Genomic DNA, 25,714 nt, shown 5'->3' with positions numbered 1-25,714 from the left:
ATTAACCCATTAATATATGACCTTAATTATATTTAACAAAATTCTCCGTTTGTTTTGCTTTGATTCTACCCGTTTGTTTCTTCGTCAGCTAGGGTTTTGCAGTGAGAGAGAAGACAATGATTCGATCTCTTCTTATTTTCTTCATTTCGTAAAGCCCCAACACACTGTTTAAGTTGAGATGTTGTTGGTATGGCTCTTCCTCTTACATTGGTGATCACATTTTTTCTCTTCCTTTTTTTGTTTTTTTTGTTTTTTTGTTTTTTGTTTTTTGTTTTAAGATCGTAACGTGCTTCTCAAATTTCTATGTTTATTTTTCTCCTATATCTTTTTCTGCGTTTGGTTGGAAACTTTTATGATAATATCTTTAGTTCTAGGAAATCCTTTATTTACCTTAAAACACAAATTATTTACCAGTATTAAAATGATATATAATCTAAACAGGGTGTAATGGATATACAGGATTCGTATACTGACCCGACTAGTATGGCATTGAGGGTTAGTTTGATTGATACTACCTTTTTAGGTAGTAGCACTATCTTTCTTCTGACCAATTTATTTATGCTTTTTGAAGCCATCTGTCCTTTTATAACTTGATTTGATTAGAGAAGCAAGTATAGCACTTGGTGTTATGAATGGGAATATTGAAGACTGAACATCCTACCCTTTCTTTTTCCTGGTGGTGGTTGTGTGTGTGTGTGTGTTTTGGGAGTGGGGGAGGGGTTTGCAAATATGTTTAAACCTTCAACTGTAACACACTATGCAGTCCATGGTTGTATTAGTGACACACACAAAAATATGGATCCATAATTTACTTGCTGTTTGGGGAAGAAAACTAATCCCTGCGTCCCAATTTAAGTGTCTTTTATTTTTTGGTATGTCCCAAAAAGAATGTCTCTGTCTATATTTAGTAAGTCGACAGTTTAAACATACTATAGGACATGACATGTTTAATAACCACAAGATTCACAGGACATTTTAGTACATTTACACATCTTTAATGTAGGACCACAAGATTCAAATAAACTCCGTGCCTAGTCAAACTAAGACGCTTAAATTGGGACGGAGGGAGTATTGTACTTACTTTTTGGGAAGAAAACTAATATTTGTTTGACTATGATTTTATAAACATCTTCTAAATACTTCTAATGATGATAAAGTTGTGATTTTGTAGTACTTAATGTGTAACTATGTAAAAGGTCATCACGAAATCAATGTCCAAATTGAAACCATAAGTAGATGCTTTTAGCTCATATTTTGCAACCCACCATTCTTTTTAGAAGAGAGGGAGTGATAACTACTTCTTGTGCTGTTGTAATCCAAAGGGAGGCTAATGTTACAATAACTAAAGGATTATTTTTGTGCAGACTTGTTTGATGTAAATATTATTCTCCTTACTTGCAGGGTGTTTTTTGGGATTTGCTACCTTCATCGAAAGGTTTGAAGCCCTTTGAGAGAGCAAACAAAATGAGCAGGATTACAAATTTGGAGTGTACAACCACCATCACCTGAGTACTTCACCGCAACGTATGTAATTATTCGGGAGACAAGGTAACCGACATCAGGGAACTCATAACCAGCTTGTGGGGCTTCAAATGGTTGTTTCAGTAGAAGTTGCATTAGTCAGTTATATATGTTAGGTTAATGCCCTTTATGGCTGTTAATTTGTTACTTTAGGATATGTTCTGCAGATGTTTGTGTACATTATGGGAATATAGAATTTAGGAAATGGAAGACTTTCGAGAATTAGAGATTCTGCTTCCTAGCTGGATCAGCAAAAATCCCTCCAAGATGGCCGAATCGGGGTTCTTCATTCTCTCTTGTTTCATTGCTGGTTTAGTTGGCATTCTCACTATCTTTTATACAGCTTTCCAGTGGAGAAGGAACGTAAACATTAGTTGGATGAAAGCCATAGCTAGGTCAAAGAAAAATCCGAAAACCAAGTATAAGGTCCCTGTAGCTCCTCATACTTGGACTTTGGAATCCGTATCTCAAGGGAAGAGTTTAAATTGCTGTGTCTGCTTAAAGTCCATGTGTCCATCTCAAACTCTTGGACCAATGGTGGCGTCAGAGAGTTTTTTTAATTGCTGCAACACTTGTGGTGCTGCAGCTCATCTCATTTGCTCATCGAGTGCTCATAAGGATTGCAAATGTGTATCAATGTTTGGATATAAGCACGTGGTACATCAGTGGGCAGTTCGGTGGACGGAGGTAGCAGATCAACCAGATGAATCCTATTTCTGCAGCTACTGTGAAGAGCCATGCAGCAGTTCATTTCTTGGGGGTTCCCCTGTATGGTGTTGCTTATGGTGTCAGCGCCTGGTTCACGTTGATTGCCATGCTAATATGTTCAATGAAACAGGTGATATTTGTGACTTGGGCCCTTTTAGAAGGCTTATTTTATCGCCTCTTCATATTAAAGAGTTTACTAGGACATCCTCTGGTGGACTGCTGAGTTCTATCACACAAGGAGCCAATGAGATTGCTTCTTCAGTACGTGCTAGTATTAGAAGTCAAAGCAAGAAATACAAACACAAACACAAACACGATAACAAAAAAAATGGAAATGAGGTCTCTGCTGACACAGGCAATGGTGACACTATTGGTGACACAACTACTGATAGCACTGCAGATACTTATCAAGTAAATGGTACTTCCAGAGTAGAGGACAATTGTAATGGTAGTATACAGAGAGAGGCTGTAGATCAGCAGCAAGGAAGTGTTCTGAAAAAGCTGGTATCTATACCCAGCTTCAAGAGGAGTTCTTCAATCAATCAGAAGGACGAGTCTCAGTCAATACGAATGAAACAGAAATATGAATTGACTGATTTGCCTCCAGATGCTAGGCCTCTGCTAGTTTTCCTAAACAAGAAAAGTGGAGCTCAGCGAGGAGATTCACTTAGGCAGCGGTTGAACATTTTGTTAAATCCTGTGCAGGTCAGGTCATTTAGAGCAACATCCCTTAGCTAGTCACGATTACGTGGAAATGTGTTCACCCTCTATCTATGCATGTATGGAAATTTGTGAATCAGTAGAACAGTTACTTACATGTTAAGAAATGTTACTACCTAAGGGAATATGACTTGGTTACAAAATAGGGTTTACCATATCAAAAGCTAAAGTTTTGACCTGTGGGCCATTGGGCCTCAGTTATATCACATATACTTTGTTAGGGTATCTGTTTGAGAACATTTCAATTGATAAGGATTACAAAATTCACCAATAGACTTATAGGCTGGTGACATACGTATAATATAAAGGCATTTGTCAAAGGAGACTCATTAATCTTCATTTTCAGTTGAATTGACTTGAGGATTGTAAAAGTGGACTTACACAGGTATATCAATTTAAAGGGAGAGAATTAAGATAGAAAGAAGTTTATTTTTCCTCGTTTACAGAGTTCTAATGTAGAATAGCTAATTCCTGGGTTCTACTTATTATGCCAGCTTGACTATAGCTCCAATCGTAATGAATATCATGGAAGGTGATTTATTATTTTACTATTAACTCTCATAGTGTAGTCCACCCTTCAGTAGATTCAACAATTTGATCTCCATGAGCGAGTGTCCTGATCTGATGTTGCTATGGATATGCTAATTAGGTCTTTGAGTTGAGTTCAACAGAAGGACCAGAAGTAGGTCTTTATCTATTCAGAAGGGTCCCTCACTTCCGGATTCTCATATGTGGAGGAGATGGAACTGTTGGCTGGGTTTTGAATGCTATAGATAAACAAAACTTTGTTTCACCCCCACCAGTAGCAATACTTCCTGCTGGGACGGGAAATGATTTGGCTCGAGTTCTTTCCTGGGGCGCTGGCTTGGGTTCGGTTGAGAGGCAAGGAGGTCTTTGTACACTTTTGCACGATATAGAACAAGCAGCAGTAACCATCCTTGATCGTTGGAAAGTATCAATCTTAAATCAACAGGGAGAGCTGCTTCAACCTCCAAAGTTCTTGAACAACTACCTTGGTATGATGACTTATCTTTTTCATGTCATATATAATTCACCCTCTTTCCCAATTTATGTGGCACAGTTGGAATTTCAAGATTTCAAACTTCTAAATTTTGACCGTGAATTTGGACATAGAAGCTTTAAGTTTTTTGAAATCAAATTTCTATATTTGGAAACTATGTAAAATATACTATAAATCACAGTAATTAACAACTTAAAATATTTAAAAGGCATATAAAAATATTCCAGTCAAAGAAAAACTTGGTTGACTCTCGAAATCCGAGAGGTGCCACATAAATTGGGATGGGGGGAGTATTAATTACTAAATTATCTCCAGTGACCTGAAAAAATGTAAATGTTCTGCTTTGAGATATTACGATGAGTATTTCACTTTCTTAGATATAGAATTTGATAAATGTTCAATGACATTCTAGGTGTCGGTTGCGATGCAAAGGTTGCATTAGAAATCCATAATATGAGGGAGGAAAACCCTGAGAAGTTTTACAATCAGGTAATGCAGATATCTTTTTGTTTTTGGAGGAGGATATGAAGCATGACAATTTGGTTATTGGGTTTGATATAATAACTATGCCTCATTTTTTTTTTTTTTTTTTTGGAAAATGGTAATTGGTATTCTTCAGCATTATGGAGATGCTGGGGACCTTTAAAAGAAAAACAAAGAGAGAAATACTTACAGAGATGCCAATAATTCTACCAACTGTTCTGTTTCCTCTATATCTTTTTCTTTACACCAGAAATAAAAAGATACAATACAATTCCACTTAACCTTCTGAATGGAATTGGACCTATCTTCAAAATTTTTACTATTCCTTTCTTTCCACACTGTCCACCATATGCAGTGTGGGATTATCCTCCACCATGCCTTCTGACTCGTACTTCCCCCTCTTCTAATCCAACAACTTAGCAGATCTGCAGTATGTTCAGGCATGGTCCACTTTGTTTCTGTGAGACTAAGAAAGATGGCCCAAATTTGTGTTGTGAAGCTGCAATGCAAAAATAAATGGTTGTTGGTCTCTTTTGTTTTCCCACATAATGAACACCAAGATACTACAATCATTCCTTTTTTCTTCAGAACTTCTTGTGTCAAGCAAGCCCTCCTAGCAACCAACCATGTAAAGCATTTTACTTTGGTTGGTGCTAAGTTTCTCCAAACCTTTCTCCACAAGCTTTTGCGTCTGTTGTTTTGCTGTTTGCTTTCCATTTTGTAAGCCCTGCTAACAGTGAAAGCCCCATCTTCACTATGTTTTCATCTCAATGAGTCAGGTGCATTGTTGGTGCCAGGAAACATCCCTATTTCTTCTAGCAATTTGGCCACTCTCTCCACTTCCCAATCATTTAGTAGCCTCCTAAAAGATAAATTCCAACCTGTGGTGTCCAACAATCACTGACATTAGCCTCTGGATTGTTGCAAAGAATGAACATATCTGGAAAGGAATCTTTCAGAGGGGTCTGATTATTCCAAACATCTCCCCAGAATTTTGTTCTCTTACCATCTCCCACTTTTATATATAAATTGCCTTCAAGCTTTGGCCATAAGTTTCTGATAATTCTCCAGACCCCAACTCCATAAGTATCAATGCTGACATTACTGCACCAAGGATTGTATGTACCATATTTGCATTTGATAACATCCTTCCATAGAGCTTGCCCCTTTTCATTATATCTCCAAAGCCATTTCATCAATAAACTATGCCTCAGTTTTAAAACAATTGGGGTCGGATATATGAATCTTCATCGACGATGTTTCTTCATTTAAGTTAAACTCTTGTCATCATCATACCAAATACAAATAAATGTGAAAATAAGTTAAATACATATAAATAAGAGTAATATTGTGATTGTTATTATTACTATTATTAGAAGTTCTCTATATTTTTACTGCATAAATCTATGATAAGGTGAAAATACTCCTAAAATGCAATTGGTCCAAAATCTAACATACTAACTAGAGTCCTATTCCCACACCACATCCTAACTAGTAGATATATATATATATATATATGATCATTTTCTTCCATTGTGCCTTGTCTTTAACTAATCCATTGTGCCTTGTCTTTAACTAAGTCTGCATTGATTCCAATAAATTATAGGTTCTTCGAGATAACTTCCTTTCATGTGACTTTAGGTCTAACTCATCCCTTTTTAACACCTTCTTTCACTATAGTTTCATACCTACATACTAGTGCATTTGTAGGTCGACGCATGACATGACCAAACCATCGCATGTAAATTGATATGATACCAAATAGGTTTGTAGCTTCAAAACATATTCTTTGATAATTGATTTATTTGATTTTCGACCTTAGACCTTTTTCTATCCTACATTGTAAAATTACTCTCAACTCAAGTGATGCCAAAACAAACAAATTTGTGACATGCAAACCTTATTGCAGGTTTGACTCCCGCTTTCATGCTATATTTCAAAGAATTTTTAGTTTCTTTTGAGGTTACTTTGGTCTAATTCCAGTGCATTGAAATGTATGACCATCTTATGTAAAAGCTTAAAGTTGTCCGAGGGAGCACTCTTTTATACTCTTAATTATGTCTTCCGCCTTACGTGAGAGACTGATTCTTTTTCATGGACCAAGAACATGAATTTTTTTTTTGATAATGATCGGAGGTGGGACTCGAATCCAGGACATCTGCTTGCTCTGATATGTTTTACCATCCCATGTTGTTTATCTCCTTATATGGTCGTGGGCTATCTATCCTCACCTCATAAGCTAGATTTTGAGGTCGAGTCAGGTCCAAGGTTCATTTCTTGACACAATGTACTCACTTTTGAAGGCGTCTGTTTCATTGTTACACCTTTTTATTCTTTGATATTAGTTACATACTTGTGCTTCTTGCTCAAATAGAATAGTTGCTAGACATTTGCCAATTGGGCTGTTTAACATAGAGTCACATGCCATTAGTAGTCTACGCTTCGATTTTCTCAGATGGGTGGAGAAGTCTTTTAGAGGACAGAATCTTTAGATGAAATAAGAAACTCACCTAGACGTTCTGGATATGACTTCTCTAATATCTTAGACCTGAATGCTTTCTTGTTAACATGCATTTCTATTCATCTATAATAATTTTAAAAAAAAAAAACGATATGGTGTGTTGCACACAGCTTCTGGGCTAAGTAGCTTTTCTGATACAACAAAGGAAATGAAAAGACAAGAAATTAACAAGGAAAGCTAAGGATAACTAGATTGACACACCTAAAGACACAATTTGGCAACCAAAGTTCTATAATAACTAAGAACCCATTTGGGTTGGCTTATAAGTTGCTGAAAACAGCTTATAAGCTGTTTTCAGCTTTTTTAAGTATTTGGTTGGCCAGCTTATAAACCATTTTGTGCTTAAAATAAGTTGGGGTAGCCCAACTTATTTTTTTTGGCTCATAAGCTCTTTTTTAAGCTAAGACAAATGGGCACTAAGACCTCCAAATTGTAATCAAATAGAGCATCAAAGTCTTAGGATGACCTCAAGGGACTTGTGATCCCAAGCAACCAATCCTCTCAACAAGGTTCACAATCAAAAGCTTCACAAGCTCTCTACTCATTCATCAAAATCTACCCTAGGAAATGTTTAGACAAGTTATTATACTAAAAGGCTAAGGAAGACAACTAAGCTATTACAATTCTACCCTTAATGAATTAAGGGCCTTGTTTGGTTGGTCTTCCTTGTAAATGAAACTCAGAAATGCTAGCCTTTAAGTAATAGCCTCATTGCAAGCATAACCCATTTTCAACACTCTTCTCCAATCCGTCCTCTCATACAATCATCAACACTTGGAATCCCCGGGGGGCTTTAGAGTGTACTCAAGTACGTCCCTCTTCATGAATAACCCTTGCATTGGCTCCTTGTGAAAGGCCTTGATGCAACTTGGGTTGTATCATTTTCAGACGTCGACCTCCTCTTTGACGTTTCTGATTATCACTGAATTTGTTGTTGACGTGTTTATTCGAGCTTTCTTCCTGGGTTTTTGGTGCCACCTGCCGATCCACTCTGCTTAACAGTTGCTTCATATTGCGTCCCTGTTAGAACATGTCACGTATATATTAGCGTTTCACGTTTTATATGCACATTATTGATAAGGATTTATCGTTGTGGTTTTTATATTAATCTCTTCTAGAGATTCTAGACCCTTCATTACTTTGGGGCAACCTGTACTAATTAAATATTTGAAAATTTGTAGATTTGATTGTCCATGACATGGTGTATACTAGCCATCAACTTTTACACCTTTGCTTAATTAATATAAATCCAGTTTGGGGAGTTTATTAGGTAGGTTGAGCTCTGCTCTTTCCAAAAGTGGGTTAAGCTGAAAAGCTCTTACAAAAAGTCCACCTGCAGTAGGTTGGCTACTTAATGAACTCTCTCATCTGATGTGGTTCTTGTGGAGGCTAATGATTATTTAAGATTTAATCGTCTATCGTATTTGTTGTGTGTTAATGTGTATTTAGGGGATGTCTGGTTTTGGTTGTAGTGGAGATAATCTCCACATAAAATCAACATAAGTTTATACCGTACTTGGTTGGGATTTAAAGAAATTTATCTCCAAATAGATATCATCATCAACTAATACAACATTTGGTTGCTGTTTTGGCATTCCTCATAAACAATGCATGCATAAGGTATGTGGGAATCTATGTAATATTTTATGTGGGATAGAATGTGGGTATTACATAATACATGGATTAAAATGCTAAGATGACCAAACTACCCTCATAGTAGTAAGAAAAATTATTTTGTTTAAAATGTAAACAAATAGTTTAGTTTATATAGTATAATCTAATATGTAATACATTAAACTAAATATTCTGCAAGAAATAACCTCAGCATTATATAATCTCTACATAACTAATCCCCGCATAACCTAAGTTACTCGGACTCGGGTGCGGATCTAGATGTCGGATCCTTCATGATCTATATTTTAAGATTCGAGGATACGGGTGCGGGGATTCAGCTAAAAAAAAATTCAAATATTAAAAATAACAACAACAACAACAAACCCAGTATAATCCCACTATGTGGGGTCTGGGGAGGGTAGAGTGTACGCAGACCTAACCCCCACCTTGAAAGGTAGGGCGGCTGTTTCCGAAAGACCCTCGGCTCAAGAGAGGAGAAAAAGAGAGGAAAAGACAAAATGTTAGATATGATCAAGCGTATCGAAAACAATATGAAAACAAGAAATAACCCTCGGCTCAAGAGAGGAGAAAAAGAGAGGAAAAGACAAAATGTTAGATATGATCAAGCGTATCGAAAACAATATGAAAACAAGAAATAACAAAACAAGAAAGTCATGGTAAAAGGAGTATCAACTGCTATAGATAACTATGAAAATGAAACAATGGAAGTAAATAAATCATTCGAAACCAACAGATACTCGCAGAAATCAAGATACAAGAAACTATAGAACAACATAACTACTCTTAAGGGAGGATAAACGCGACTACCTACTATCCTTCTACCCTAATATGATTCCTCCATACCCTCCTATCTAAGGTCATGTCTTCCGTAAGCAGGAAATGCGCCATGTCCTGTCTAATCACTTCCCCCCAATACTTCTTCGGCCTACCTCTACCTCTTCTGAAACCGTCGCTGGCCAACCTCTCGCACCTCCGCACTGGGGCATTTTCAGCTCTCCGCATCACATGCCCAAACCATCTCAGCCTCGCTCCCCGCATCTTGTCTTCCACTGAGGCTATTAAAAATAGAGTTATAAAATCTAAATTATGGAATATTATGTGGAAAACTTGAGGAAAAAATATTGATCAAGAGGAGAATCCCCAAAGGAGATAAAAGGAAACAAAGTGACATAGAAATTTTTATATACAAGGTATTCCATTTTCTTCAATTTCACCTTAGCTTTAGTTTTGATTAAAGAAATCATTGAATCTATCCAGAATTTCTACGTCGATTTTGGTCAAAGTAACCAAAATCAGTTGACCAGATCGGGTACGGATCCCACATCCACACCCACACCCATGTTGTTTCGACACGGGTGCAGCACCGAAAGTGAAGAGTCCGAGTAACATAGCGCATAACTAATCCCTGCATAATTAATTCCCGTATAACCAATCCCTGCATAACTTGTCTCTAAATCAAACGGCTGCTTAAAGATTGAGGTCTGATTCATGTAGGAGGATTTTGTTTATTGATTACTTAAGTCATATATGTCTCTATATGTATTTCTGTCGGTGCTGAAAAATATTTGGCGATATTGTTGCAGTTCATGAACAAAGTTCTTTACGCCAGAGAAGGCGCCAGGAGTATCATGGATAGGACGTTTGCAGATTTTCCATGGCAAGTTCACGTGGAGGTTGATGGTGTTGAGATTGAGGTTCCTGAGGTAATTGTCAAATGCAAAGCTACAAAATCCTTGTGAAAAGTTCATATGTTTTTTAGCTTTTACTTTTAGTCATTTAACATACTGACTTCTTGCCATATATACACAGACACATTCATATTTGCAACTTCCTTTCTTATTAATATTTTTGCACCTTTTTTCCATGGGGTAATTGTGGTTGATGTTTTAGTCAGTTATCTTGTCTGGAGACTGCCTAAAATACAATTACTAGTTAATTGATCAGGTGTGAAATGATCATGCTCCTTCCCTTTATAGGATGCAGAAGGTGTTCTTATAGCTAATATTGGGAGCTACATGGGCGGAGTAGACTTGTGGCAGAATGAAGATGAAAGCTATGATAACCTTGATCCTCAATCCATGCACGATAAGATGCTGGAGGTTGTTAGCATTTCTGGTACCTGGCATCTTGGGAAACTGCAGGTATATTTTAGGGGATTCCAGAGATGATGTTAATGTAGTAAAAATAATCTTCATTTTGAAGCTTTGTCTCCTGGAGATGTTTCCATACTGTTTTTAGTGATGTTAATTGTGAGAAAATATGGAAAAAATATTATTATTATTGTATTGTGTATCTACATTATTACAGTGAACCCTATTTATAGACTCTACATCCTAATGCTTTTCCATGTAGGATACTATATATAAACCCTATTCCTATTCTAGCAGGTGCACTCAAGCAGGTGCATACAAGTCATAAGTACCAAGCTTGTTTTAGATGTATCTAATATGTGGATGACTGAGTGACTTGGGGAAAATATCCGCAAGCTGATCGCTCGACTTCACAAATTTTGTAACAATACCTCCGGAGAGTATCTTTCCCTGACAAAGTGATAGTCAATCTCGATGTGCTTAGTCCTCATGAAATACCGGATTTGATGTGATATGATGGGCCGCTTTGTTATCACACACAAATTCCATTTGACTGATTTCTCCAAATTTTAGTTCTCTGAGCAACTGCTTAATCCAAATTAGCCCTCAAGTTGCTACAACCACTGCTCGATATTCTGATTCAGCATTAGATCGAGCAACGACACTCTGTTTCTTACTCTTCCAGGACACCAAATTACCTTCTATTAACACACAATATCCGGATGTAGAATGTCTATCGGAGAGTGATCTTGCATAATCAGCATCTGTATATCCAACGATCTGCTCATGACCTCGATCTTCGAAAAGCAGTCCTTTACCTGGAGCTGACTTAATATATCGCAGAATGCGGACAACTGTATCCCAATGACTATCACATGGAGAATCCATAAACTGACTTACAACACTCACAGGAAACATAATGTCAGGTCTGGTCATTGTGAGATAATTCAACTTACCAACCAGCTGCCTATATCTTCCAGGATCACTGAGTGGCTCCCCTAGTCTTGGCAGGAGTTTAGCATTCGGATCCATAGGAGTGTCAATGGGTCTACATCCGATCATTCTTGTCTTCTCAAGAATGTCTAAGGCATACTTGCGTCGTGAAATAACATTACCTGATGTGGATTGGGCAACCTCAATACCTAGAAAATACTTCAGTCTGCCAAGCTCTTTAGTCTGGAAATGCTGAAAGAGATGTTGCTTTAAATTAGTGATACCATCTTGATCATTGCTAGTTATAACGATATCGTCAACATAAACCCCCAAATAAATACTCAAATCTGGAGCAGTATGTCGATAAAACACAGAATGATCTGCTTGACTGCGAGTCATGCCAAACTCTTGAAATACTGTGCTGAATTTACCAAATCAGGCTCTTGGAGACTGTTTCAGACCATAAAGTGACCGACGCAATCGACACACCAGATTAGACTCCTCCTGAGCAACAAAACCAGGTGGTTGCTCCATATAAACTTCCTCCTCAAGATCACCACAGAGAAAAACATTCTTAATGTCCAACTGATAAAGAGGCTAATGGCGGACAACAACCATGGATAGGAAAAGACGGACAGATGCTATTTTATCCACGGGGGAGGAAGTATCACTGTAATCAAGCTCACATATTTGTGTATACCCCTTCGCAACAAGGCGAGCCTTAAGCCGATCAACTTGGCCGTCCGGACCAACTTAGACTGCATAAACCCAATGATAACCAACAGTAGAATAAGGAATAATTTCCCCACTCTACAGGCACGTGAAGTGATTCCCGGGTGACGGTCTGGCATGCAGTTAAACAGGTTGACCCTGGAAACCCATGACAATAACTAGAATGAAAAACAAGGGGAATGCCAGCGCATCAGGGAAAAAACGATTAATCTCTATCAATAGACCTGCTAAAGCCCCTGACGAAGGATAAAAGTGCGCCCCTCCTGAAGGAAGAGGAGCAAGATCCCAAGTACCACTCGTGTGTAAAGCAAACATCTCGTCAATCAAAGCTTGTCGCCATCCGGGATGAGAAAGGGCTTTACCTGTAGACTTAGGAATGGGACAGAGGACAATGATGAGACAAAGGCAAAATGGGATGATGATAGACGATGATAACTTATAAGGGTATAATGCGAGGTTCTAATTATCTGTCCTCGGAGCTAGGTTATGCACAAAACATGTGCTCCCAAAACACGAGAAAGAGAATATAGAGATGAATGAGGATATACTATGGCATATGGAATCTGATTCTGAATAGAAGATGAGGGGACTCGATTAATTAAATGGCAAGACGTGAGGAACATGGGATTCAATGAGAAGAGTGCGAGCAGTCTCAGTGAGGTGTCTATTCTTCCTTTCTGCTATCCCATTCTGTTGAGGGGTGTAGGGATAAGATGTTTGATGAATAATTCCTTGGTGAGTCATAAACTGTTGAAACTGGGAGGATTTGTATTCTAAGGCATTATCACTATGAAAAGTACGAATAGAAACACCAAATTGATTTTGTATTTCAGCACATAAAATCTTGAATATAGAGAATAACTTAGAATGATCTTTCATTAAGAATAACCAAGTACATCTGGAAAAATTGTTAATGAAACTAACAAAATAACGAAATCCTAAAGGTGAACTGACTCTACTAGGACCCCAAATATCATAATGAACTATTGAAAAAATAGACTCTGCACGACTGTGTACTACGTGGAAAGGTAGTGCGAGTGTGTTGCACGAGTTGACACGACTCACAATCTAAATTGGACAGACTAGACAAAAGCTAGGCACCATCTTTTGTAGCTTGAACAGATTCGGATGTCCCCATCGTTTATGGATCAAGTCTGGAGGATCTGTAACGGAGCATGCTGTAGAGGAATCAGGAGAGGTAAGTGTTAGATAGTAGAGGCCTTGTGATTCATATCCTGCACCAATTAGCTATCCCGTACTGCGGCTCTGCATAACAAAAGAATCATAAAGAAATATTATGGTATAATTTAGGGCACGTGTCAAATGACTGACAGATGCAAGATTAAAAGAACAACCAGGGACATAAAGAGCAGAGTTTAGAGTGACAGAAGTTAGGGGATTAGCTTGTCCAACCCCTTTTGGTTTTGTTTGGATCCCATTGGCTAAAGTAATAGCGGGAAGAGATGGTGAATAATCAATCTTCGACAAAAGCGATTTATCACCAGAAATATGATCAGAAGCGCTGGAGTCTACAAGCCATGATCCAATGGTATTAGAATGTGCGACTGAGGCTACTTGTGGAGATGTCTGCTTACTTGCTCGATATTGAAGGTACTCATTATATTCTTCTTCGGATAAACAAATCCGTTAATTACCTGTGGTGGCAGTCTGAGCAACATGAGCATTCTTGGGTGGTCGACCATGCAGAGAATAGCATGGTCGACCATGCAGAGAATAGCATACTTCACAAGTGTGTCCAAACCTATTACAGTAACTACACTTAGGTCGAAATCTTCCAAAATGACTCTTTCATGGACTGTGATGTTCGGTTTTTTGATCTCCTTATTAAGGGTTCTGAAGTAATCATAGGACTTGAATTTCGAATTCTCATATTTTTGGAATTAGAAATATTTAACCAGAAAGACATGTTGAATTGAAGAAAGATCACTGGCTGAAATCAGTGATAAAAGCTGCAGAAGCAATACTGAACCGCCGGAAAATACTGTTCCGGTGACTGTTTTCTAGAAAAGTCCCTGTGGGTGGGGTCGGACTAGGCAGGCGACCACGGTAGAATAAGGAAAATTCAGATGTCGCCGGAAAAGACGATCTGACATGCTGGAAAACTGACAGAGGTCGTCGGATTAGGGTTCCGACGATCGGAATCTGGTAAAAAATCAAAGTTGCAGCCGGATTCCGGGGGATTGTTCACTCCGGAAATACTGTTCATGCCGGAAATAATTTTACGCCGAACCTGTCTTTCTTCTTCTTTTTTTTGGTTCCGGAGTCACTGGTATTTTGCACAGTGATAGATCTCTCACGAAAGTTCTGATACCATGTGAGAAAATATGGGAGAAAATATTATTATTGAAAAGTGTATCTACATTATTACTTTGAGCCCTATTTATAGACACTACATCCTAATCCTTTTCCATGTAGGATACTATATACAAATCTTATTCCTATTCCTAGTCTTAACATTAATCACTTATGTGTTCATATCCCAAGGTGGAATCTGACCAATAATTATATCTGGTAGTCCAGTAGTTCTGTGGCAAGAGTTGTTGCAGATATAGTTTAAGGCACAAGTAAATGGAGATGGAGCAGCAGTTGATCGTTGTTTGTCGATGGGTTAGTTTGAATTGTGATCAACTGCTACTGTTTGAATCTAATTAGAAAAATCCAGTTGTTTCTGACACAGTTTTATGGTTTATTTGATCTTTCAAACTTTTAAATGTTGAACTTCTGTGATAAGAGCATTGTTGTTGAAATCAGGTGGGGCTTTCCAAAGCTCGGAGGCTTGCACAAGGGCAAGTGATAAAAATTCAACTTTTTGCTGCATTTCCTGTTCAAGTAGATGGAGAACCTTGGAATCAGCAACCGTGTACGTTGACGATAACACATCATGGACAGGTCTCCTTCCTTAAAATTCAATAGTGCTTAAATTTGTCCGCTAAAGCATGGATCTGAGACCGTTGCATTTGGCATACCTGCGTTCCTGTCTAATATATACCATAATGATAATATCATGGGCTTAAAGAGCTCTCTCGATTTGGAAGTGGTGGGAATGGGAAATACTATGATTATCATTCATCTCTTCTGCTGCGTGTCTTTTCTATATGGAAGCTATTAGTGTTTTTTTAAAGAAGGTAAGTATTTATATATATATAGCACGAAATGTGCCTGAAATAATTACAAAAGGAATCCAGCTTTCACATCAGTCTTAACAGCATGGATTCAAGTGGGTCTAGAAGAGATTCTGCATCACCAACCAATTCTTCTTTGCACCAAAAAGAAACAAAAATATACACTTGTTTTTAGCTTCTGCATAAAACTTCTATGAAAGCAAGAGGTTGAAAGTTTTTTAAGAAATTTTGCCTTGTTCCATGAGTTGTATCTACAAAGCATCTTGCATTTCTCTCTTTCCAAAATAGTTGGCCAAATGACCAAATAGTTGCTGGGATAGTTCTCCACCATTTCTGCTGCCCTTTGGACGTACCCTCCATACCAGCTTCTCATCATATTAGTGATGTCTTCGGGCACAGTCCATTTGTATCTTAGCATATTTAGAAATGGGCCAGTCAGCTGTAAGACAGACAATAGGCAATGAAAAACAAATGGTTGATGGTTGTTGGAGAAATTCTAAGAAGGGGGCACCTTTTGCAAAGTTGACAACCACTTTTCTGCAGATTATCCTGGGTTAATCGTGTTTTTTTTGGTCGCTAGCCACACATAACATGCAACTTTCAGTTGTGCTTTAGATCTCCATATGTTCCTTCAAGGCCATGAGTTAGCATTTTGTGAGTCAGCAATTAAAAATCTATAATATGAGTTAGCAGTTTAGGATCCAACGTTGTGCAGTGGAAGCTATTAGTGTTCTCTGATGGAAAATGATGTTTAGGCTGTTATGGTGTATTCTCTTGGTTCTCTGTCACCCCCCTTTCTTAAAGATGATGTGGGGCCAAAGTCTTGTCATAATGTCCAAACTTCCTTGTGTTTCTCCTTTTCCCTTTAGTGGTGACATTTTACTAAGCAACAACTACTGCTGCCAGTACTACACAAACACACACACACACGGCACGTGTCTTTTGGACTAGACATGGATTCATATAGTCAACTTCAGCTAGATTGGGCTTGAGGCAGCATTATTGTTGCGTCTAACACTTATGTTTTAATAGGCCTTTATGCTGAAGAGAGCAGCAGAAGAACCTCTAGGTCATGCAGCAGCCATAATTGCAGAGGTGCTTGAGAATGCTGAATCCAATCAAGTAATTAATACATCACAGAAGCGGGCACTTCTTCAAGAAATGGCGATCAGACTGTCTTAGCTTTGTTTCTTACAAGATTGGCGCTGCTCTTTCAGTTTTCTACAGTCTCTGGGTAAGTTTTTGTGTGTCGTATTCTTTGTATAAAGCAATCCTTTGCTTCATCGCTTGGGTTTGTCTACTTCATATGTAAAATATCCAAAATCTGGAATGCTTCCAGCTGAAGATTGTTCGTATAATGAACTCCACCACAGTGTAAAGTCTTTAAAATGAGGTAAATTTTGCAGCGGCATTTTTAGATTTACATCACGTTTGAGGTTACCAACTACAACTTTTATTCTGGATGGCGATAGAATCTTTCTTTCTAAGTTTTATTATTACTTTGGGCCATTAAGGAAGGAGAAAGGGAAAGGATGAGAGACTCTCACCGGTGCCAAGTCTTGATGGATTGAGTTAGAAATTGATTATCTGACTTCTTCCAAAGACGAGTTCTGAATCAATCAAATCCACAACTCCACAATTTTCTATTGTGTTTCTCATATTACGTATTATCATACATGAGGATATCTATCAGTAAAATCGGTCTTTTTATTTGATAAAAAGGGGAAAACTAATTCACAAACAGGTGCATATATGGTGTGAAGAATACGATACGAAAAACCTAATCTAAATTGGGCAAAAGCTGTCGTCACAAGATTTCAAGTGATCACAAGAACAAGTCACTTGGAAAACTGAAGAACCAGATCCAGATACATATTTAGTCTAAGTTCTTTATGTTGTTGTAAGTCTTTGTTCTGTTGTGCTAAAATTGTAAACCTACTCTTCCCAAAAAGGAAGCATTTATAGGTATTTCAAATTCTTAGTAGTTGTTAGGCAGTTTACCTTTCAATCTATTAAGTGGTACCCTTGGCTAAAGTTAGCTTAGGTGTATTAGTTAGGTTTTGCTAGAGGTAGTCAACCTTAGTTTCCTGGGCTAGAGTTAGTCAAGTGGAGGTATTTGCAATCAGTGGATTGCACAGATTGAGGGACTATGAGAGTTAGTTCCTAAGTTGCCACCATTGTAAGGGTTGAGGGATTATGGGAGTTAGTTCCTAGCTTACGATAGGTTGTAATATGAAGTTTCTCATGTAGTGGAGTTGAAATAATACTAGGGTAGGTCGTGATTTTTAATTCCTTGAGCAAGGAGTTTTTCACGATAAAAACAGTGTCTTCTTCACTTACTGCATTGCATAAGGGAACTGATACATAACCAGGTCCCTCATACATTATTTGGTGGACGCATAGACTGTAACAGTTGGTATCAGAGTAGATGCTTTCTAAAAGGTTAACACCTAAAAAGAATCAGTAAAATGGCTGCTCCACCCAATATGGAAGAAGGTCAATCTTTCACCAGGCCACCCAGATTTAACAGAAAATACTATGGGTGGTGGAAGACTAGAATGCATGACTTCATCATGGCTAAAGACTCAGAGCTATGAGATATCATCTGTGATGGCCCTTATATTCCAGTACACACAAGTGAAGATGGTGTAAAAACCAGTGCCAAAACAAGGAAATAATACAATGGTGTTGACAGGAAGGTAGTGGAGAAAAAGTATAAAGCCAAGAAGATCCTTGTGTGTGGAATAAGACCTAATGAATACAATCGAGTCTCAATGTGCTCAACTGCTAAAGAGATCTGGGAGGCTCTTCAAACTGCCCATGAAGGAACAACACAGGTGAAGAAATCTAAGATCGACATGCTCACCACAGAGTATGACATGTTCAAAATGAAAGAGAGAGAATCTATTCATGATATGCACACTAGATTTATCTCTATTATAAATGAGCTTCATTCTCTGGGAGAAGTCATCACAACCACCAAACTAGTAAGAAAGTTTCTTGGTGTGTTACCTGATTCCTGGGATAGCAAGGTAAATGCCATCTCCGAAGCCAAAGATCTCAGCACGTTGATTGTCGATGAGCTTATCGGGAACCTTAAGACATATGAGATGAAGATGTAGATGAAGAAGGAAAAAAAGAATGAAATCAAAAGGGAAGCTAGGGAAGACTCAAGTGACGATGAATCAGAATTGGCATATCTCACACAGAGATTCCATAAATTGATTCGGAGAAATGGTGGAATCCAGAAGATGGGAAGCTTTAACAAAAATCTCAAAGGAAATGAATATTCTTGCCATAGGTGTGGAAGACCTGGTCACTTTGCTAAAGAGTGCCCTCTAAACAGGCAGGACAACTATGACAAAAATGCAAGGAGGACCCAGTTTCCTGATAGAAAGTTCAGAAGAAAAGAAGCTGCCAATGTTATAGTAAAACAAGCACTTGCTGTATTGAGGGGCTCTTCCAGTGAGTCTGAAGAAGAAGATGACAAAAGGGACACATCAATGGTGGTCATAGAAAATGAAGGTTCTAAGTATGAGCCAAATTTTGCACTCATGGAAAAATCAGACTCATTTGATAGTGATGAGAGTAATGAAGATGCAGAGGTAAATTTTCTTGAGGTAAAGAAGAACTCGAAAGCCTACTCTCAGAATAAAATCAGGTCACTGTCAGGCATGCTAATTGATGCATATCATGCCCTTATCGCTGAGAAAGGTGCACTCGTTCATAAAATCAGTGATTCTGAACTCGAAAGAAAAATATGTTAGTGTCAATTGGAGAGATGAGGGAACAAGTTGATGAGACCAATCAGCTGAATATTATGCTGGAAGGGGAATTCAAAAGGGATACAAAGGTGCATCTTAAAGGAAAGGGCGAAGCCAGTAAAGCTCACTTAGAGCTCTAAGATGAACTCAAAAAGGCAAAACCGAGTCTCACTATTGAGATTGAGAGAAGCAAGCAGTTAAAGGAAGACTTGAATAGAATCAAGTTTGATCTTGATAGAGCTCTCAAGTGGACCTGGTCTTCTGATATGATCACTTCCATGTACAAGAGTAAGGGAAGTGATAAAGAAGGAATTGGTTTTGTGAAATAGAAGACCCCCTACAATCCCCACAACAAGTATGTCTCCACCATTGAAAATTGTTTGTGCACCCATTGTGGACGAGCATGTCACTACAAAGAGTCTTGCAAAGCAAGAATTGAATTGGTTCAGAGGAATAGAGAGTTTATCGAAAGGAGAGTAAGTTTGGGTACAAAAGGAACTGGTTCTCAAAAGAAAGGACCTCAGAAGGAGAAAGGGAATGCGCTGTCTGTTGTTACAGGTAGCGTTTCGCGGACGGGGTTAGCGCTCAGAAAGCTACTTCGAACTTGTTGGTGCTCTTTTTGACTTATTTTTAGGAAATTAGGAAAACCAAAGGTGAAAGGTTTATTCAAATACAGTGAAAAAACCTTCGTAATTCAAAGTTCTAGGTAAGGGTTTTGGTGATCCCCTAGGGAAGGTGTTAGACACCCTAGTGTTAAGGATGTGTACTATATGGTTGACTTTCGAATTCCAGTGTATGATTATTTGCTTTAACTGTTTATCTTGTGTTTACTTCCCACATTTATAAAAGACTGTCATTTATTACATATCATTTAGTTTTTGAAAAAGAATTGAATATATCTCCCTTATATATGGGTATTTTAGATTCGGATTCATAATATATGGATGATAATAGCTCCTTTGATGGGTGTAAATTATTCATGTAATTTTATACATAAAAAAGATAAGTTTTAAAATAAAACGTGAATAATTATATCGTATTCTCACATATTTTCTGACAGAATCTTGCAGGAAAAAGAATACCCCAGAAGAATGAAAACTAACGAAATGCCAAGGAGATAAGAAAATATTTCATGGGTGCAACCACAAGTCCATGGTCACAACCGGGAACTTTCAAATGTGGGAATTACATAAAGGCTATATTGAAAGACGTTGCAAAATTTATGAATGTGACTGCCATTTTCATAATCACATCGTCAAGTATTGGCTTCAAGAGAAAAATTATAAAACTCATGGATATGATCACCACTTTCATCCTCACACCCGTCAAGTGTTGGCTTCAAGAGAAAAATTATAAAGTTCATGGATGTGATAACCACTTTCATACTCACACCCGTCAAGTGTTGGCATCAACAAAAAAAGCTACAAATTTCATGGTTGTGACCACCACTCCAAGAAATGCATTCATGGAGAGATACAATATTTTCTTATAAATAGAGGCATCACTGTCACGACCCAACCGGATGGTCATGAGCGCGCCCGGAGCTAACTCACCCGGGCACCTTTCATCATACTTTCACGTTCACATCTAGGTGAGCCACATGGCGTACTCATGATTTCTATACATCAATAATACGAATCTCATTGGGCAAAGACACTTCTATTTCAACATCGACAACTATGCCCATATATATATATATACACAAGCCGACGAGGCTAACAAAATAATATACAAAATATGAGCCGGGAAGGCTAAAAGACACCTAAGTATGCACAACAGTCTACGAGCCTCTAAAGGGATCATATAAAATTATATAAGCGGGACAGGGCCCTGCCATGCCCATAGGTATGTACACAAAAGAACAGTACCAATAGCTGCAGCTCCGGATCAAATGGAGCTCCTCTAATGCAGTCTTTGAACAAGTAATCTACGAATCGAGTCTATCTCCCTGTCCATCTTGGGCATGACACAGCGTCCACAAAAAAAAGGACGTCAGTACGAATAATGTACTGAGTATGTAAAGCATAATCAACATCATAAGAGAAGCATAAGAAATAACATAAAATAGAAAAGTCATGGGATGATAGAGCCATTTATACCTCTAGCGACAATCATAATGTTTTCTCACTTTTTTTTTCCTAATAGGAACCTTCCATTTTCAATGCTTACTTACCGTACCCGACCATAAAAGGTTCGGGGCTTCACGTACCCGGCCATGACAAGGCTCGGTGTTATACGTACCTGGCCCTACCAAGGCTCAGTGTTATACGTACCCAACTGCAGTGGTGTGCGCGCGGTAGATGTCGTACCCGACCATATAAGCTCGGTGTTACATAATAGCCATATATATATATATATATATATATATATATACACACACATACACACACACATAGGTGTGCTTAAGTCACGTCAACATCATCATCATCCTTGTCATTATTACTATTATCACTATTATCATCATCGTTATTATCATCATTACTTTGAAGAACTTTCACCGAAGGCATCTCAAAAATATCGAAAGTCATGAACATTTTAGCATTTCTAGGAACAGGACGTTTCGAATATCTTAGATGGCATCCCTAGAATTTATCTTGTCATCACAATCGCTATCATTATCATCACAAGAAACATTGTCAACAATATCAAGAGAATCTCGAGGGTCATGAGCTTACAACATTTATAGGAGTAGGAATAGCGTGAATGTCTCGTGTAGACGCAAAATGAGGAAAACATGCCTTTAGAAAGAAGTGTTAGCCTTACATACCTCTTTGTCTTCTTAACTACTTAACGTTCACCGTCGAAGTTTGGAAAATTTACATTTAGAAGGATTCATACCATAGTTGAGCCTTAATGATACTCTTAAATTCAAACTAGAATAATTTATGAGTTAATGAAAATTGGGCAGCATTTCCCCTATTTAATCGACTTTCACCATATCGCCAAACAACTCCCAAACAACTATAATAACATTCACAATATCATAATCAAGTATTCATATTCCATTAAGTCTCAAAAATTCATTCTCATATTCAACTTATCTCGACAACTTCACACCAACCCATTTTACAATTTCATGCAACACTTCCCTATCATCATTGTTACCTTCTATAACAAGATTACACCCATATCATACTAAGAATCAAGACTCAAGTTAGCTTACTACTCAAAAACATTATAAAAGCTCCTTTTAGATCTCATTTTATACTTTCTTCTTCTACCCAAGTGGTTCAACAATCAAGCATTCATGATAACATGAAATAAACATGAAAACTAACCTTTTATCTCATAAGAATGGGCTTTGGAGCAAGATATCCCTTTGAGTGAAAACCCTAGCTTCAATACTCAAGTTGTCCTTGAAGTCTACTAACCTTAGCAAGTCTTCCAACACATGGGTATCTCGATTCTTGTTATTTGATCTTCGTTTTCACTTGGGTTGGAGTGTAATATGCTTGGAGAAGGGTTTTTGTTACACCACGAAAAATTCCCCGTTGATGCACAGTGAATAGACTAACGAAGGGCACGAAGTATACGGTATTGCAATAAGTGAGAAATGACATTTGATGACCCTAATTGAGATTTTCAAAGACACTCGGAGTAAGAGGAGAAAATTTGCCAAGAAAAGGCAAGGCATACGATGTGTATCGGAAAGGATTTACGAGTAACAAGTTAATGATGATTTAATAGTGTTTTGGAGAAGAATTATAACGTGGCTTAGATAGTTAATGAGGTGTTAAACAAGTATCAAGAAGGTTCCATAAGGATTGGAGATCAAACGAAGTGACGAGAACAGGATCAGAGAAAAGATGGGTTCCACGGTCGATTATACGGTCCGTATAGTGTTATACAATCCGTATAATGGTCTGCAGAATCGTCACAGTGAAGGTCCCTCACTGGTGGGATTATATGGTCACTTACACGGACCGTATAAAATTATACAGACCGTATAATGTGCCGTATAATGGTCACAGAAGCGAGATGTTGAAGGGGCGATTTCACGGTCACTTATACGGACCGTATAAGTGTCCGTATATTTTCCCGACGGGTCAGATTTTTTAGTTATTAAAAAGGGGACCAAGTTCATTATTTCATTTCATTTTTCACCCAACACTTCAAGAACTCTCTAGAACCCTCCCACTCTTCATCCATAAGAACTCAAGAGAAAATTATGATCAACTTCATCAAACTAAGAAAACCAAGTGTAAGAAACTCATTAGAGATCATCCAAGTCAAGAAATTTCATTGGAGGTGAACTAGGGTTTTGGCTCAAGTGAAGTATTTCCACCCAAGGCTTATTCCTACACCATCTAAGGTAAGTTTTATGGTATTTCTATGTTGTTTAAGGTATTGAGAAGTTGAAACACTTGGATTGTAGAAGGATATAGAAAATGAGTCTTATTTGTGAGAATAGTGATGTTTGTGAGTAGTAGCTTGGGTTGAGTAATGATTCTTGATATGTTATGATTATAATCATGTTATAAATGATATTGAGAACATGGGATAAACATTGTATATGAGCGAATGTAATAGTGTGCTATGACCATGGATATGGATGATTGGAAGTGAATTGAGAAGTAAGGATAATGTAGGTGAATAAAGACTATTGTTATGATGTTGTAAATGTTATTATTGATGTTTGGGAGTTGATATATGATATGGAGGAAGTCGTATAAATAAAGAAGATGTTGTCCAATTTTCTCTAGCCTTAGCCATGTATGCTAAGCTATCGATTTTCTAATGATAGTATAACTCTAATGAAGGTAGAAACGTGAGCATTGAAGGAGAACATGCAAGTGATAGAATAGTTGAACGGAAAGGTATGTAAGGCTAACCCTTCTTTCATAAGGCATGGTTCTTTGGCCAAATATCTAATCTACTATAAGCCTATGATGTCCTCCAAATGATGCTATCTTCAAAATCTACTAAGCTCATGATTCTGTTACGATTGTACTAAATTCCTCATATGACGAGTGATCCTCTAAGGATAGATGTAATGAACGACGATAGTAATGATGCTAGAGATGCTTATGGGCTTTTATGTATATGTTCCTATGTGTGGCTATTATGAAACCCCGAGCTTATAAGGCCGGGTAAAATATATATATATATATATATATATATATATATATATATATATATATGTTGCGCGCGCACCATTGCAGTTGGGTACGGATAATCCTGAGCCATGGTAGTGCCAGGTATGTATACTCACCGAGCCTTGCCATGGTCGGGTATGCGAAACACCGAACCTTCATGGTCGGGTATGCTATGTACATGATATGGATATGTATACGATATAAATATGAGTATAAATACGAATATGCTATGAATACGAAAATGGATACGAATGTAAATGAGTACGGATATGAATACGGATATGGATGTATGTACACAATCACGCATTAGAAATGGAAAGTCCCTATGAAAAGCAAGTAAGTGTTTATGACGATGATACTAGTATCTCCCATCCTATGCTATTTCTTATGTTGTCTATTATGCTTTCATAATGATGTTGATCATGCTTTACATACTCAGTACATTCTTCGTACTGACGTCCTTTTGTTTGTGGACGCTGCGTCATGCCCGCAGGTGGCTATGGAGACAGGCTTGATCCATAGCTTTATTACTCAGGGACTACATAGCGGAGCTCCATTTCATTCGGAGCTACAACTTTTGGTATTTATTCTTTTATGTACATATTTATGGGCATAGCGGGGTCCTGTCCCGCCTATATGATATGACATGCTCCCCTTAGAGGCTCGTAGACATGTGTATATGGTTAGATGTGTTCGGCCTTGTCGGTCTATATTTTGGATATCATTTTGTTAGCCTTGTCAGCTTATGTACATCTATATGGGCATTGTTATTGATGATGATATATGTATTGTTGCCCAATGGAATTAGTATGAATAATAAATGAAAAGTATGATTTAGATATGTGGCTCACCTAGATATAAATGTGAAAGTATGATAAGAGGTTCCCGGGTAGGTTAGCACTGGGTGCCCGTCGCGGCCCTCCGGTTGGGTCGTGACAGTTTTGGAGCTCTAAAGACTTAGGAAAATGTGGGAAATGAAATAAAAGAACAAGGGTCATCTATTTATACAAAATTTAAAAATCTGCCCGATGGAGTTATACGGACCACTTATACGGTCCGTATAAGTGGACCGCATAATACCACCATGAAAATACCCTTCTCTGGAAGGGTTATATGGACCCCCTTATACGGACCATATAAGTGGTCGTACAACCCATAATTTCCAAAGTTGCTCTCGGTGATTTGTTTGACTTCCAATCCCCGTGGAACCTTCTTGGCACTTATATAACACTTCATTAACCATACAATAGGACCTATAGCAGCCCCCTCAAGACATCACTAAATACGCATCGATTTAACCATCACGAAAACCCTTCCAAACATGACTTACATTTCCACTTCCTTCGA

The 25,714-nt window shown here is 37.9% G+C and overlaps 1 protein-coding gene across 5 annotated transcripts; it reads left to right on the top strand.

Moving 5' to 3' along the window:
* Positions 1-25,204, top strand: LOC132603502 (diacylglycerol kinase 1-like). Of its 5 annotated transcripts, XR_009568354.1 has the most exons (10): positions 4-187; positions 1,402-2,934; positions 3,599-3,965; positions 4,383-4,459; positions 10,193-10,312; positions 10,586-10,750; positions 15,137-15,274; positions 16,540-16,741; positions 20,332-20,862; positions 24,861-25,204. XR_009568354.1 is itself a non-coding variant. In XM_060316603.1 (8 exons), exons 2-8 carry the CDS (start codon positions 1,726-1,728, stop codon positions 16,687-16,689), a joined length of 2,226 nt encoding a protein of 741 aa, XP_060172586.1. In that variant the 5' UTR covers positions 4-187; positions 1,402-1,725; the 3' UTR covers positions 16,690-16,930. The 5 variants fall into 5 exon arrangements, 2 of the variants coding, with proteins under 2 accessions (XP_060172586.1, XP_060172587.1); XR_009568355.1 differs by lacking the exon at positions 20,332-20,862; XR_009568356.1 differs by lacking the exons at positions 16,540-16,741; positions 20,332-20,862; positions 24,861-25,204 and adding an exon at positions 14,906-14,992 and having other exon boundaries at positions 1-187; positions 15,137-15,275.
* Positions 25,205-25,714: the final 510 nt, after the last annotated feature.

The sequence above is a fragment of the Lycium barbarum genome, chromosome 7 (genome assembly GCF_019175385.1).
Source record: "Lycium barbarum isolate Lr01 chromosome 7, ASM1917538v2, whole genome shotgun sequence".
Taxonomy (NCBI): Eukaryota; Viridiplantae; Streptophyta; class Magnoliopsida; order Solanales; family Solanaceae; genus Lycium; species Lycium barbarum.
The sequence above is the reverse complement of the archived record's forward strand: the minus strand, read 5'-3'. Positions and strand labels throughout refer to the sequence as shown.